A 17,079-nucleotide genomic window follows, 5' to 3' on the forward strand; every position below is an offset into this window, starting at 1 on the left:
ATTACTTCTTTTACTACCGGTAAAATTAAATCTTCCTTGTGGTTTTCCTATTTTGGCAATTAACAATGAGATATTGTACAAAGCTCGAAGTCCATAATCATCTTATTTGGAAGCCGCTGAAAAAGGTTTTGATACAGTTAGCTGATCTACGTACTTCTTTTACAAGAATTGAAAATAGGAAACTTCTTTATCTTTCTTATCTGAGTGCATTTATTAATATGATCTTGTAGCCTGAAAGGATTCATCGCTTCATTTGAAAAAGGTTTTTGACAAATAAGGTACATTGGTGATGATGGATTTGTGGGATTTTCAATAAATCCGTATTTAATATGTTCTGCACTGTAGTGCTGTTTCCTTTTTGCTTCTGACATGGTTTTGACTTTACAAGTATGCGCATAAAAGATTGACTTTAAAAAACCTGGTACCAACTGCACGGGCAAATGCCAATGAAAATAAAATAAACAATTACTGCCTTTATATAGGTTTAAAATGCAACACTCACCGACAGGAATAATCATGCAATTACGTTGCTTAGATTGGGAGATATGCAGCATTAAAGACAAAAGTAGCCTTTTCTCTTTAAACAAGAATTTTTTTTATTCAGAAAAGTCATAGACATAAAAAAAGAAATTAAAGCTAAAGCGTTAAGATTTTAAACGATTTTATAGCAGTTTACTGAAAAAAATTTGTTTCCTCCATGCGTTAGATCAAAAATGAAGAAAACTTTCAGATTTTTCAGATTTGTTTTCAAATTTGATGATTTTTGAAATCTAAAGTTTACTGTCAAAAAGTATAGTAAAAGCTTTAATTTTTTTTTATTCGACTCACTAAACCTCTTGGTTGGAACATTAAAGTAGTTTAAATACAATCATTTTTTATCATAAAATATAGGTCCCTTTCATTATTACTTCCTGGTACAAAGTAAAGGAAATATTCATTCTGATTATCCCTGGATCCATTTTGACTACTTTCATATGACTTCTATATGTACGTATGCGTACATACGTACATACGCGTGTGCATATGTACCTCACATAACTCAAAAACAATTAGCTGCAGGATGTTGAAATTTTGGATTTAGGACAGTTGTAACTCCTAGTTATACACCTCCTGTTTTGACTGCAATCGACTGAACTGAAAGTGTCCAAAATACCCGAAATCCCAAAATATCTGGATTTTGGACTTTTTCTTAACTGCAGTAATAAACCCTCATTGAGAGCTTTTGAACGATATATCATAAGTGGTACTTATTTTCATTGGTTCCAGAGTTATAGCCAAATGAAATTTTTGTATCTTACAAGGGAAATGCACATCATCAGTTCGAATCAGACTCATTTCTTTTTTTAAACTTTTTTTAAAATTTAAATATATAGATTTTATTAACTTCTGATTGTAAAAAAAAATTTGCGTTAAATAATAATTCAATAAAAAAAAATATGAAAAAATCAGAAGTTATTAATGAAATAAAATTTATGTACTTTTCATTTTAAAAAAATGTGTATATATAATTTATTAGGCATATGTGGTGCCCAAATTAAATTTTTTGTACTAGTGTAGTAGATATTTAATTTTCATTTGAAATATCAGGAAAACATAATTTTTGCCTTTTTTTTTTTTTTTTAATCAGCCATCGCTTTCCTAGCCTGCCGGCCTGCAATTTTCTGTGGGCCTTCTACCACCCCCCTGAAGGCCACCGGTGCACAGTGGGGCATTATCTGAGAATAAATGGTCTAAGTCCTTCAGCAAGTGTAGCAAACGTAGTGGTGTGCCCAAGTTTTGTCTTTATCTCCTATTTTCAATCTGAAATGCGTGAGATACAGTTAAACAAACTTTTTATGTTTCATTTTTGCCTTTCCACCATTAACTCAACATAAATGTAATAAAAAGAATCTGAAGAATTTTTGCAGCCTTTTGAAGCCATTTTGAAATTGGAAAGTTTGCTTTATAGCCTAAAATTATATTTTGCACCAACAAAAATGTGTTTGATCACCGATAGAAAAAACTCAATTTATGCTCACTGATCATTGAAACAGCACTGACAGTATAGTTGCATGGTGCATGAATGGCACAGATAGCTGCCAGTAAACATGTTACATATTGTTACTACCTGTCAGCCAAGCTCTGCCACCATCTCATCATCTTCAACCCAAGATACCTTTAGCTATAAGAACGCATAGTACAAGCCAAAAAAGGAAATATATTAATTTATTAAAAATAAAATTTATGTCTATTTTACAGTATCACATTTTTGCAATTTTTCAACATTTTACAATTTTTTAAATTTGCAATTTGCGAGGAATCCTGATGTGATGTAAAAAAATGAAGGTTATTTTCGAATTCAGCACTAAAAAAATACATAGGAACCAATTAACAAAAGTTAAAATACATTCCACAACCTAAATTTTGCAGGCTTGTATATGTGTAAGTAATTAGGCTAAAAAAAATATTGATTTTTTTTAATCTGTCATATTACTCCTGCAATAAAATGATATTCACAATGCATAACTTCATAACCAATTTATTCTTTTCCCCTTTATTTTCATGGAATAAAGAAAAAATTAATTACATTAACTCTTTTAGTACTGGAGTACAATCTTAAGTTCCTACTACTGGTGTCAATACAGGATGAGAGGGGTCAAGGGTATTTGACATTTTAAATTTGAATATATTAATTAATAAACTATCATATTTTGAGACAGCAAATTTATAATTTTAATTAGAAAAATAACAAATCTTTGAATGTATAACATGAAAATATTCAGCAGTACTCTTACTCATTATTAATACTTTTATTGTCATTCCTAACAAACAGTGAAAACTGTTCGGTTTCAAACAGTGTTTGTTGTAATGTAACTATGAATTTTCCATTAAAATGTTAAAAAAATTATTATCTAAATGATGAAATACTATTGTTGACTTAAAAATATATTTATTATGCTCCATGGTACGGGTCACATTACCTTTTATGCTCATCTGCTAATCACAAAGTAGTGTGAAACAACTTGCATAGTGCTGGCTATGCATGATTTTTTTACACTATTTTTTACCCTATTTATGTAATTATTTTTTTGCATAGTATAATTATTTGTTTATTCCTCACTTCATTTATATTTTAAGTTTTTGTTTTACTATATTTGTTTTAAAATTTTACTATATTTTTTCCTAAAAGCCATCCATTATTTCTAGTTTATACTCACCTCTTACATTGTGAATACATTTGTTTCTTTTGTCATTTTTTGGACAACTTGGATAGATTTTCCAATCCAGAAAGAAACACATTTATGTAACAAATCTTTACAAATTAATAATTGATAAAATGTTTAATAGACAGATAAAACAGACTATCATGCATGCCATTAAGGTGCTTCACTTATCTTCAACTGAACAATTAAAACAAGTTTATGCATAATATTATATTAAGGAATTAAAAACAATGAAAAATTTCTTGATAAAAACAACAATAATAATTAAAATAGCAATTTAAGAATAAAATATCAGTAAAAAAAAAAGAAAGACTTATCTTAATTAATATTAAAATTAAACGTTTTAAGAAATCATGTAATGAAAAAAATTAAAAAACCAGCTACAGAGCACGAATTGCTAACTCATAATGAGAGACCCTGCAATATCAGTAGAAATTACCAGCAATATTCAAAGATCTACTTTTGCTACAAGTTCATCACTGCTAGGGCAGAATGGAAATTGAATGTGTTATATATGTATTATTTATTAATAAAATTTTCTATTAATGATCTTATCAAAATAAATACACCATTTGGAAGCACTTTATCAGCAAAAAATAAGTAATAATAAATGATAACAAATATTACTACTTTCTAGAACTGAAATCAAAACAATATGATTAGTGTCATACTTCAATGTTAGGACAAGTGAGTATTACTGTGTACAATTATTCCAAATCAGAACTGAAATTGTAATTTAAAAAAAATTGTTAGAGGTAAAAATATCTGAGTATATGTGATAGCATTTTATCTGTTTCTCAACACAGGATGGCTCTAAGTAGTGATCTTTAGCAGAAAAAAAATTGATGGACATGACTGATGAACTCAATCTAATAATCAAATTATTAGTAAATCTGACCTATTTCCAGGGATTCATGTTTTGAACTTTCACTAAAAAATCATAAATTATTTATAAAAGTGAAATGTATTTATTAAACTTACTCCTTTAACAATTTTAGTTTGTTCTTTGATAGCTTCTACAGGAACATTTGTAGCTCCTATTTGCTGAGTAATTCCACCAGCTTCACCATCTTGTACATTAGTTCTTCTTAATTTGTCAAGAATTTTAGTTTTACCTAAATAAGGAAATCATTTCTAAATAAAACAATATAACAGCTGGTAAACAAAATAAATTAGCTTACTACATCTATAAATTAAAAAAAGTATATATATATATATAAACACATATGTATGAAGTGTGGGTATTAAAAAATAAGACAAGGGTGCTGTAAACCCTGTACTTATGTCACAAATGACCTTGAAGATTTTAGAAGCACCTTACACAAGCATTCTTTGCTTTCACTCATAGTTAGTCTGCAGGCAATTATAAAAGAAACACAAGTGAAGCCGCTTTGCTGGTGTTGAAAAAACAATGTTACAACTCGAGCAACATATTAATATCAAATACCTGGTGAAATGAAAGAAACTGTGTTTGAAAGTAGTGGAGGAGATATTTTTTTAACTACCTGAATGACAAAAATTCTTAGCTGAAGTTGAGGACTGTGTCACCCTGTCACAGCAGCAACTGAACAAACAAAACATTGAGAAAACGATGAACTATTAAGTACATTCACCTATTAAAACGTTGGATTATAGCAGACATAATTCTCATTAATAAGTAGGTTGTGTGATAAATTTTAACATGAAAAAGGTTTCTGCCAAACTATCCTAAAGAAAAAAAAAGGCTAATAAGAAACAGAAATAAATAATAATAAAAATAATAACTGAATATGGAGCAGAAAGGCATCTGGAAACAATCTTGTACTTGAAACATCATAGAACAGCTGACAGTCAAGCCACCCAGACTTGCAGGAGATCACCACAATTCGATGAGATGTAGATTTTCCAAAATGTTCCAGAAATAGAGATACTGATGTACTGGAAAACTCCCACATCACTGAGAATAAAAAAACAAGAATAAGCAAGTCAAAACTGAAGGCAATGCTGATCAACTTTTTTTGTAACAATAGAACAATAATGGTTGAATAAGTATCACAGAGTTGGGCAGTTAACAAACATTATTACCTTGAAGTTCTGACCAAGCTGAGAGAACTATTAACTACCAAGAAGAGACCCAATCTGTGGAAGAACAATGATTAGATGACAACATTCCAACTCACAGTCCAATGTCTCTTAAATAGCAAGGTGAATAAGAATATGCAAGTATTGGACTAAACCATCTTACTTACTACATTTGATTCCATGCAACTTTTACTCTTTTCCAAAGTTGAAACCCACATTGAAGGGCACCCATTTTCAAACAAAGGAAGAGGTAAAAAAGAAAATTGCAGAGCTACTGAAGGAGATAACACCTGATGACTTGTAGCACTGCTTCAAACAATGGAAAATTTGTATACAATGATGTGTAGGAAGAGGAGAAGAGTATGTTGAGGGGATGACAACAGGTACGATTGTAACAATAATCCTCTTTTTTGAAAACTTACTTGTAATTTAATAGCTACATCATGTACACACTACAAGAGGTCAAAAGTGGTAGATATTATAATAAAGAAAATAATTAAACTGTAATAAATTAATCTATAATACACAAAACTCTAATAATGAAATATTAAGTTTTCAAAATGACTTAACGCTTAAAATTCAGTAGTCTAAAACTTAACAATTTCAGTAAAACTATTCATATTACATAAAGTTAATAATTCATAAACAATTTTGTCATACACATAATAAAATATTTTTTTAAATGCATCCTAGCAGCTGAATCATTTGATAAATAAAGGAATAGCTTTAACATGACTTGTAACAGCAGTTTTATAGTGCTCAATACATGTCAGCAGCCAACTAATAAGATATAGAAGAATTTTCAATACTTTATGAATATTGAATTTATACTTCAAAACTAGTTCACTGGTTTCAGCCATAAGTTTCACATATAACAAAAAAAAAAAAATAGACCTTTTTTGAAGAACTTTAAAAACAGAATACATATATATTGACTGAAGCAACTCTGATCAATAAACAGACATGCACCAACTTCTGTTGAAGTTTTCTTTTTCTAGTAATTCAATTTTTTCTGCATGTAATTTTAAATGAATCAAAATCAGGGTCTAGAAGCACTATAAAATATATAGTTGCTATTAATCGGTGGCAGCAATACATTCTGGTTGTGTATATTACACTGTGGCACTATATTCAGTTGTATGTATGGCAATGTTACCACTATCAGTGACATGACTACTAATTTATTCCATCAATAAGTAACATGATTTTAATTGAGTAAATTAACTAAAAATAGTGTCATTTTCTCATAAAAAAAAAATAAAAACCTGTATCTACATGTCCTAGTACACAAACTACAGCAGCACGTAGATTATCAGTGGTTCTGTTCTTTTCAGCCTCTTCTCGGCGTTTCTGAAACAAAAATAAATCATTAAGTTATAACGATATTTGACTAATGAATGTTCCATTAACAATGCAAAATATCAGCTGGATATGCAATGGGAATAAACAGAAATATTTATGAATGTAAGAATTGAATTTATTCATTGTAATTATAAAACTAACAATTCTTGAACATGAAATTTGTAGCCACGTCAATGCAAATGTATGTAAAACTATGCTTCATGTTTAGTGTTCTGTTATGGAATTTCCAGACTTATTATGGACCACTCTTTTCAAAAATTTTATGGAAAAACAAGATTATTGAAAATTGTGTGCAAGAAGACCTGAATATGATATAATAATGAAATGTACACAAAAAAAACAAAGGACATATCTATACAAGCATATTTTAGGTCACAATAAAAGAGGGAGAAAGATTTTTTTGCATATTTTAACTGATAAAAAAATGTGATTTTCTAATATCAGTTTTAAGTCAAAACAATCCCCTTAATGACATCTAAATTCAACTATCTACAAAAAAAAAAAAATTGATGCAAATCCAGTAAGCAAAGCTCATGGCCACTGTTCTGCTTTTCAGAGAGTAAATCCTTTCAAATGGTTTTATCTTCTTGTGATTTAAAGCAGCCAATAAGATAAACATTCTCCTATATCTATTAAATATCGAAATTTACTAGCTTTAATCAACTGTAGAACTTGTATAATTGGATTTACAAAGAAATACATAAAAAAAATTAAAAAGTTCTAAATGATGTGTTCTATTTGAAAATTAAATACAAAACAGAGGTTAATAAAGTTTTTTTTTACAAAATTGCAGACTTTTTTTAAATTGGCTACAGCATTTAGCCTAATTTTAAGTGTTAGATTTAGAAAAAAAATTGACAAGAATTATGTCTTTAAATTATATCTTCCACCGAAAACTGATGTAAAAGTAGGGGTTGCTATTTAAAAAAAACTATGTCTGCCATCATATCAGAAAAGTGATCGAACATCAGTAATGCAGATATTACCCGAAAAAGATAAAGAAGGTAATCATGGTTGTACATTGCTGTTATATTTTCAGAAATGCCAATGGTGACCTCCTTAAAATGAACATGGTTTATTTTTAATACGGTATATTGTGTAATATATATAAAATATAGTGATATCACAAATATAATTTAAGTGTAATGAATAAAAACAAACTTATCATTATCAGTTTTTTTTTTAATATTTTTTTTTATTTTTTTAGAATTTGTATATTTTTATAAATTTTTTTGTAAATTTTTATATTTTTTTTTATTCCCTTCTCCCCCCAACCGGATATCCAATTAAGTATAACTCAGTTGAGGAGAGTGTCCATTTGCTCTAAGGAGGCATCCCCCGCTCACTGGTAGTACGCCCGGCATGACAGGTTAGCCTCCCCGGTCTCGAATCTTTACTTCTTTGTTTGCCTGCCTCAAATTCCCCAGCAAGAAGACTGAAGAAGTTTGAACAAGTGCATTTGGTAAAGAAGCTTAAGGCTACTTTTAGTGATTGTGGAACTACTGTAAATGCCAATAGGTATTGCAAAACTTAAAAAAAATCAATGAACTTTATGCATAAGTATTAACGTTTATTCTTATTTTTCAGTTTTGTTTTCAAAACAGACTTTATTTTAAAAACGTGCTTCATATTCACATTCATAATCAATGTTGATTAAATAATTAATGATATAAATCATGACATCATATTTTGTAAACTGTACTTAGGTTAAAAACTTGTTCGATTTTTTTATGTTGTTATATTTCTCACGCACATTTACAAATTTTGATTAATTATATTATGTGATATTATTTTTTAATTTAACTATAGAGACTATTATGATTAGAAAAATAATTTTTCTTTTCATAATTTTATAAATTTGTATAAATATATACAAATTCTAATGTTATTTTGGTTTCTTATGAATCTAATTTAACTGTTTAATAATTTTTCATATAACTATAAAGACTTTTGACTATACAGCAGTGTTGACTCTATGTATGCAAAGATGATATTATTTTATAATACACATCAGAATTTTCATTAATACTGATATTTATCAATAAAATACAGTGTTCACTATATATAGATTATTAAAAAAATTTATTCTAATGCCAAATTGCCAGACTAGATACAATATTGAAATTCCATACAATTCTTTGAATGGGCAAAGTTGTTCCTTTAAAAATGCTTACACCATCCTAAAGTAGCTCTTTGAAAGTCACTTTTTTCTGGAGGAAAACAATTTTGTTGTATATATTTATTTTGTTGTGGGTCTTTGTTCCCTATTTAGTAACTGAGCATCCTATCAGGAAAAGCTAGGACTTCTAAATTCAAATAAATTACAATAATACTGAAAAAGTGTCATGTAGAAAGAAGGAAGGAAAAACCAAATGAGAAAATATTAACAAATAAATAAAATATAATATATACCTGTATTCTAGCCAAAGCTTTTTCTCTTCTTCGTTCAGCTTCAGTTTTTTTCTCTACTTCATCCTCATCTTCAGAACTAGATTCTTCATCTGAATCCTCTTCTTCACTGCTTGATTCCTCTTCCTCATCTTCTTCTTCAGATTCAGAACTTTCCTCTTCTGATTCCTCTTTAACAACAGGAACTGGTTTTTCTTCAGACACATCCTTCTTGACAGGAACTTCTTCAGATTTATCTGTAAATTTTAAGTAATGTATTTTTAGAATAACATTTTGTGAATAGTAAAATTTTTCTCTAAAACTTTACTATTGTAATTTGTGAAGATTTCATGAGGATTACATTACAGAAAAAAATAACTGAAGTAAACATAAATTCTAAGGGAAGGTCACAACACATTAAGTAACTTGCCTGAAATATTTCTTAGCACAGAGAAAACAGTAAAAAATGTACGAAGTGAATAAAAGTTACAATGTGAATAGTGGGATTTTCATAAAGCAACAAAAATTAACATATAAACTCCATTCAAAATTTTTATGTTAATTGCAAAGAACGAAGCTTGAAAAATAATAGAATAAAATAATAAATAATAGAACAGAATAATACTGACTAAATATCAAATTTATTATTAATATTTATTTATTATTTTTATTGAGGCAAGTACCTCTCAAGGGTGCAAAAATTGCTTGACATTCATACTTCCATAAACACTGTCAATTTTATCAGAATAAGAAATTTTTATGTTCTAAAATAACGATTTCTAAACTTTTTTACTACCCTAAAATTTTAAAATTATTTTAAATAAAAAAACCTTGTTTTTTCATATTTTCAACATCTAAAGAAATCTACCTCACTGAAAACAATCCTGGTCTAAACTTTATCATTTTTTTTAAATTAGTATTTTCAGATCCCTACAAAAAGTATGTTACTTTGTTAGTTTTTTTTAGTATAATGTTTGTATTTCCTGAATTACTTTGTGCACTTCTTTCTTTTAGCCCTGCCCAAATAAAGGAGAATGAGAGAAAGTACTATAAATATTGTATTTCTTTGGATAGGGAGCATCTCACATTCCAGTAGAAAAAGCTAACCAGTCACACTGGAATGCTGGTACAATTTATATACAGCATGTTCATAATAAAACCTGACTTAAATATGAATTTTGCAGTAAATTCTGATACTGCTACAAAAAACAAATTGTTCAATTATAAAAATATAATTTTATATTCATTTATTTAATCTAAAACGGATAACAAAATTCTTTAACATCTTGTTAACTAATTTTACATTATTATGATAATAATACAAAATAAATTGTATAAATGGATATAGTATGAATGAAACATTGGTTGCTTAATGCTTCTTCCATATTAATGTAATGTTCTCTCTTAAACAGAAAATCAAATTTCGTCACTTAACTTATTCAGGTAAAATGAGGCAAGCGCCATTACATTATATTCCATATTTATTATAATCTGTTATCATTGTTTATAATATTCTTTTTTTTTTCAGTTTGTTTTTCACTTAAGAGAAAATACAGACAGAATGCAATATTTTATTCAAAAAATATAATAGTTCAATAAGAAGAAATAATGATGAGTTTAAGAAAGTTACCACCGAGTGTATTTATTCTGGAATAGAATATATCCACTTTCTTGTTTTACTTTCATTATTAACTTTGTTCAATTGCTATTCTTGTTATCAGAAAATCTAAGATTATAAACCTAATTAGCTAAAAAAAACATACCATCTTCTTCATTTTCAGAAGATTCAGCATCCCAGGAATCTTTTACAGTATCTTCAGGGGTTGGTGGTTCTTCTCTTTTATCAACAATTTCTACTTGGACAGTATTTTGTTCTGAATTTTCTTCTTTCTTTTCTTCTGTTGCAGGAGCTACATACAATTAACATCATTTTAAGTAAATTAATAGTTATAAATTAATTTTGACAATTTAGACTACTTTATTTTAATTTAACCTTAACCTGCCAACAGAGTTGGGTAACTAAGATGAAATGTGGCTTCTTGGCCATATAGTTTCTTTAAGAGTAATTATTATAGATCTCTGATGAAGAAAAATTATAATAATAACTTTGAATAGCTTTTTTGATTATAACACAAATATAATATGAGAACACTTCCCCTTATTTCAATGCAATTTATTTTTGTCATTCAATACATAAGAGTAAACAAAACTACTAATTTTTACTGAATAAAAACTGAATAATAACATTCTCAGTTTATTATTAAACAAATGTGGTTTTGCTTGTCTTTGAAAATCAAAATTTTCATAATGTTCACCACTAACAATCAGAAAACAACTGAAAAATGAGATTATTACTAGGCATTAAGATTATTTTTTATTTTTATTTGCCGATTTGTATTATTTGTACATTTTTTGGTTTTGTATTGTGTATTTTATAATCAAGGTCAATTCTTCAGATGGCACATGTGCCTTGAGTATTATAGCATTTATTATATTTATGTAATTTTTTTCTATTGTTCATCTTAAATAAAGACTTATAATTATTATAGTTCAAATAAAAATCAAATAAGTCTTATAGATATCTAAAAGAAATCAATATATTTTGATAACTCCTTTAACAATTGTTTTCTGCGAAAATCAAAATTCTGTGCAGATATGAGATCATAAATATTTTTACTTAATTTTTTCTATATGTGAACTAGTTAATCCAACCAACTATATGAAATGCTAACAAAGCAAGGCGATATTTCTAGAGCCATATGTCTGATCTACTAATGTACAATGTTTGCATTTGGATTCAATATCTACCTGCATTCATGTGCAAACTGCACAAATAATATGTTAACATTCTACTCAGACAAGTTATCACAGCTGAGTAGTACTACTGAACCTAATACATTACATTAGGTTCTGAAAAAATACATTTTTCAAACATGAATTTTCATGCACCTGTAGCTTAGGTACAAAGTAAACTACTGCTTTTCTTTGCACAGGTTTAAGAAGACAAAGAAGATGAATAATAAAATTTTTAATCAAAATCAGTATGTATATTAAAATCAGTTTATAGGTTTGTTGCTTTTCTTCTTAAACATTTGCAGGCTCTAATGGCTGGACACATTTCGTCAGTGACTGCTTTGCATTCTATTCTACTTGTATGAACTTATGTAAAAATATTTGGTGTTTATTATGATATAATATAAAATGAGAGAAAAAATATGAGAGAAAAACCTGCTTTGGTTATTTAACAGAATTAATACTACATATTCTTAAAATCTAATTAAAAAATTAATCTAAATTTTTTTTGGATAATTACAAAATAATACTGCTTACTTTTTTAAAATAAGTAATAAAACTTAAAAAATTAATATTAACATACAAATTAATTTTCTTAAATAAACATTAAATAATTCACACACACACACACACACACACAGAGGTTACACACCTATTAAAGAATTAATTTTGTTGTTAAGAAATAATTCTGTTATGATAGATCTGCAACTTATATTTTATAAAACATATTATTTTGAAAAAATACCCATCAACACAAGTCAATAAAGTAAAGATCTCTGATTTTTGTACGTACTAAGTTGGGCTACTTTCTGTTGGGAAATTCTCTACTTAATCTCTCAACAAATTGGTTGAGTGCCATTCTTGAGAACAAGAGAAAATTTTTCCCAGTTTTAGGGACCTAGCAGATGAGAGATTATGAGCCGGCTGCAGAGATCTAAAGTGAGAACTATGAACAGATTGTATTTTTTTAAATTTCAAATAAAATTCTATTAAACCACTGTTAAGAGAGAATTCCATAGAAAATGATACTTGAACATACTAAACGATCAAATGGTATTGTGTTTAGAATGTAATGTGAGAAAAATATACAACCAACTCAGGAATCTTAACTGCTTCTCAACTGGAAGAAACTGGCACTATTAAACAACTGTATACTTAGTACATCTTATCAATGGAAGCCACTCCACATCACTGATGAAGGACATATACGCCCTTGGACTAAATCTATGCATATGAAAGAAAATAAACTTTTAAAAAGCTTATCAGATATGACTATCAGATATGTAGTAATAAAAATTAAACAACAAATAAAAAACCTTGTTCAGCAGCAGGTTCCTGCTTGTTCTTTTTTGGACGAATACGAGTGCCTGGTCTTAAAGGAGCAGGTTTTTTTTCTCCTATAGCTGGCATATCAAGTCCTTGTGCACGTAGAGCATCTAACATGGCCTGTGCCCGAGCACGGTCAGCTTTCTGCTTAGATGTTAACAATTTACCTTCAGCCTTTAATCTCTCTTTCCTCTCTTTTTCTTTTTGTTTTTTCTTTTCTTTCCTTTCTTGTTCTAACCTCAACTGCAATAAAAACATAAAACATTAAAGCTATTTTTTTTCCTAAGTACAGTCACATAAAATATGATACATGGTTTATTTTGGTATATATGTTAATTACTGATATAAATAAATATATATATATATATATATATATTTATGTTAATATAAGACATTATGTTTAGATTCACAGTCTTTAATTTTTCTCCAAAATAACTTTAACAAAAGCCAGATATATTTGGAAGAAATAGGAGAAATTTGTCTGGTGAACTGATTCTAAACAAACTTCACAACTTTATCTATCTTTAAGCCGTACCCCACTATTACCTCACTAGAGCACATCTAGAATTGCAACTCAGGACCTAGTCCCACTACAGAAAGGTCAACCATGAAACGTCATTTAAGGAATACTCCACCAGCTGAACCAAGCAACACTGGAGTTCAGAGAAGGCAGTACTCGGGAAGAGGGTGATGAAAAGTGTCCAACAGTTTGGAACAGGCTTTTTGGTCAGCCTCAAAATAATAAACTCTATACAAGAATTCAAGTCACATTCCCTAAGAATCTCAACACTCACCCGATAACATATGATAAAATCTACACTATAATAAACACCCACATCCCCCACTAGTAAAAAAAAACAAATATCCAAAAAACTGTAAATATACAGAAAAGTTCTGGAAGCTATTCGATCAGACTATAAATAACCCCAAAAAATCATGTTAAACAATTAACCGGAGACTAGAATGCTCAACTAGGCAGAGAAAGAAGAAAATGCGACATCATCAGAAAATGGCTGGCCCAAAAGAGAACAAATGAAAACGGATATAAAAAAGAACAAAGGACAGAGTCATCGACCTCGGCAAAAACTATAGTCTAATCTTAAAATCCACCTATTCAAGAGAAAATCTCAAAAACTCAAAACCTCGAAACACCCCAACTACATTAAAGGAGAATGGCAACTAGGTCAAATCTTCACGGACAAATACCACCAAAAAGAGATCTACAATGTAAAAGTTCTATGAGGTGTAGACATAGACTCAAATCACTATACTGTGAAGAACCAACAGGATTCCTAAACTTCAAAACAGGCACCCCAATAACACCACCACCAAAAAACATCAATCCTCTCACAATAAAGGAAGTCTACCACATACTGAGTAATAAGAAGAATTACAAAGTGGTGGTAGAAAATCAGACCTTTGCAGAGATCTAGGAACACGCAGGAAGACCAGTAAAAATCACTTTTCATAAAAACCTTGTCTGGATCAAAGAACTACCAGAACACTGGACGACAGCCCTCATCCACGTGCTACACAAAAAAGTGGATAAAATTGATCCTAACAACTACAGGAAAATCTCACTCCTAGACTCAACATAAAAACTTCTTTAAAGAATCATCTTGAAGAAGATCAGTTTACAACTTGAAAAAGAGGTACAATACAAGAAAGGTTTCAAAACTTGGAGAAGCTGTCCAGACCAGATCATGAGTCTCAAACTAATAATTGATTACAACAGAAAAGGATGCAGAGAAATGGTGATAAATATTTTTAAACTTCAAGAAAACATATAATTGGATCCACAGAGAATCTCTGATAAATTTCAACAACACCTTGGAATACATCCCAAATTAATAAACATGATAAAAATGACCCCCATAAACACTAAGTCAAAATTAGAGGCGAACTCTTGGAACCATTTGAGATTAAAACAGGACTGCAACAAGGCGATGGACTCTCGCTGCTACTAGTCAATTGCGCTCTGAAAAGGTAATGACGGAATGACACAAAAAATACCACAAAATAAGAATAAAAATAGACCAAACAATCAACTGCCCTGGTTTTGCTGACAACTTAGCAGTGCTAACAGACATCAATGAAGCTAAAACACAAATATTAAAACTTCAAAACACTTCAAATAAAACTGATCTCAAAATACTGTTCGAAAAGACAGAAATTATGCCCCAAAAACAAACACAATTAAAAGAAATAAACATAAAAAGTAATAAAGTCAAAATAGTAATACAATTTAAATACCTCAGAGAAATAATAACAAACAACCTGAGTGAAAAAAACCTCAATCCTAACAAAGAACAAAAAACTTAATAAAGCACAGAAAAATTAACTTGGTACACCTATATTAAAAATGTCTATTCATAAATGCAAAAATAAAACACTACAACAGTTATAAAATTAGAAGCCACATATGCAGCAGAAACACTCTTCCACCTGAACGAACAAAGACTGATAAGACTCAGAAAAGTCAAAAGAATTGGAAGAACCTGCATCAAATAAAAACTACCAGAAAGACGGGCAGTGGTGGATCAAGTCATGTACAAAGAGTTATAACTCACCACTGATACCATGCATAAGATAAGACTAGGATTCTTTGGACACATCATGAGGATGCAAGATTTGAGACTTCTGAAACAGCTTCTACAGTACAATCTTGACTTGAAAAACACCAAGACAAGATGCAGATGGGTCAGATAAATAAGAGGATCTGAAGGATATCGCTCTTACACCAGAAGACATCACACATAAGATAAAATTAAATTAAAAAATCCAGAACAAAAACACTCGCTTCTCAATCACAAGAAACTTACAACATGAACACTTTCAACATCAGAAAGGGTATAAAGATCAGAATGAATGAAAAAGTAGGCCCAAACAGTCCTTTCCAAGAAACTTGGATATTGGAGTAACTAAGTGATCCTACGCAGTCATAAAAAATGGAAAAAAAAATATATATACATATATATAAAGTATATTAAAAATAACTCATCTAGTACAGAATATTGAGGTAAGACATATCTTACCTTAATTTTTCATGAAAGTACTTTTATGGGATTGCATCCTGCGATGAATGAAATAATTCTGTTTTAATCTAAACAAAATATCTATTGCAGCTTTTATAATTTTTATAAGACCATCTTTCCTCAAATACTGTCTGATGGTCTATCAAATTGAAATTCTGTTTGTATTTATATAAGTAATATTTTTCTAATATATTTAATTTTATCTCAAATTTTTATTATGCAATAATTTAATTATTTTAATCATGACTGAAAATAAGGGATCCCAAGAAAGTACTGCCTAGAGAATTATGATAAGATATGTCTTATCTCAATATTCAGTAATATAATTTGTCTCAAGAATCTGTGCAGCAAACCAAAACAACAGTATGATGATTCTAATTTAATTTAGCATAATCCATCCAAGAAAAACACTTCTTTTTACTTGTAATGTAAAAGTGACGTAAAAATAACTTTTACTACAAAAATTAGAAGATTGGGATAAAATGCTATATTTATCTTAAAAATAAAAATTTTACGATAGTACGTTACTGCTATATTAAAATTTCATGAAGTAAAACAGAAAAATATATTTGTTACCTCAATGTATTTCTTCAACAACAGGTTAGCTGCTGTCGGTTATTGTCATCATTTCCCAAATTTATCACAATATCTCCAATAATACTTTCACACAAAGTGTCTGCTTCTCTATGTTTTTTCTTCATTTAATTACATGCTGAATACAATTTTTCCTAGGATCTGAATTTACTCTATTAACACCTCTCAATAAATTTTTTACATCACATAACTGAAATCTTGTGTTATTACCCCCAATGTAGCCTTTGACTTGGGCCCATATCAATTCTACTGGATTAAAATTACACTGGTATGGAGGAAGATGCAACACAATTTTTTGATTTTGTGATTATACTTAC

The 17,079-nt window shown here is 29.1% G+C and overlaps 1 protein-coding gene across 1 annotated transcript in view; it reads right to left on the minus strand.

The window, feature by feature from the left end:
• Positions 1-17,079, minus strand: part of eIF5B (eukaryotic translation initiation factor 5B) — a 203,637-nt gene that overhangs the window by 158,470 nt on the left and 28,088 nt on the right. Inside the window, exons 7-11 of the mRNA XM_075356156.1 lie at positions 13,124-13,376; positions 10,778-10,924; positions 9,039-9,271; positions 6,530-6,614; positions 4,185-4,318 (exon numbers count right to left, since the gene is read on the minus strand). Coding sequence (XP_075212271.1) covers positions 4,185-4,318; positions 6,530-6,614; positions 9,039-9,271; positions 10,778-10,924; positions 13,124-13,376 — 852 coding nt within the window. The remainder of the gene's footprint in view (positions 1-4,184; positions 4,319-6,529; positions 6,615-9,038; positions 9,272-10,777; positions 10,925-13,123; positions 13,377-17,079) is intronic.

Source organism: Lycorma delicatula, chromosome 2, assembly GCF_047948215.1.
Source record: "Lycorma delicatula isolate Av1 chromosome 2, ASM4794821v1, whole genome shotgun sequence".
Taxonomy (NCBI): domain Eukaryota; kingdom Metazoa; phylum Arthropoda; class Insecta; order Hemiptera; family Fulgoridae; genus Lycorma; species Lycorma delicatula.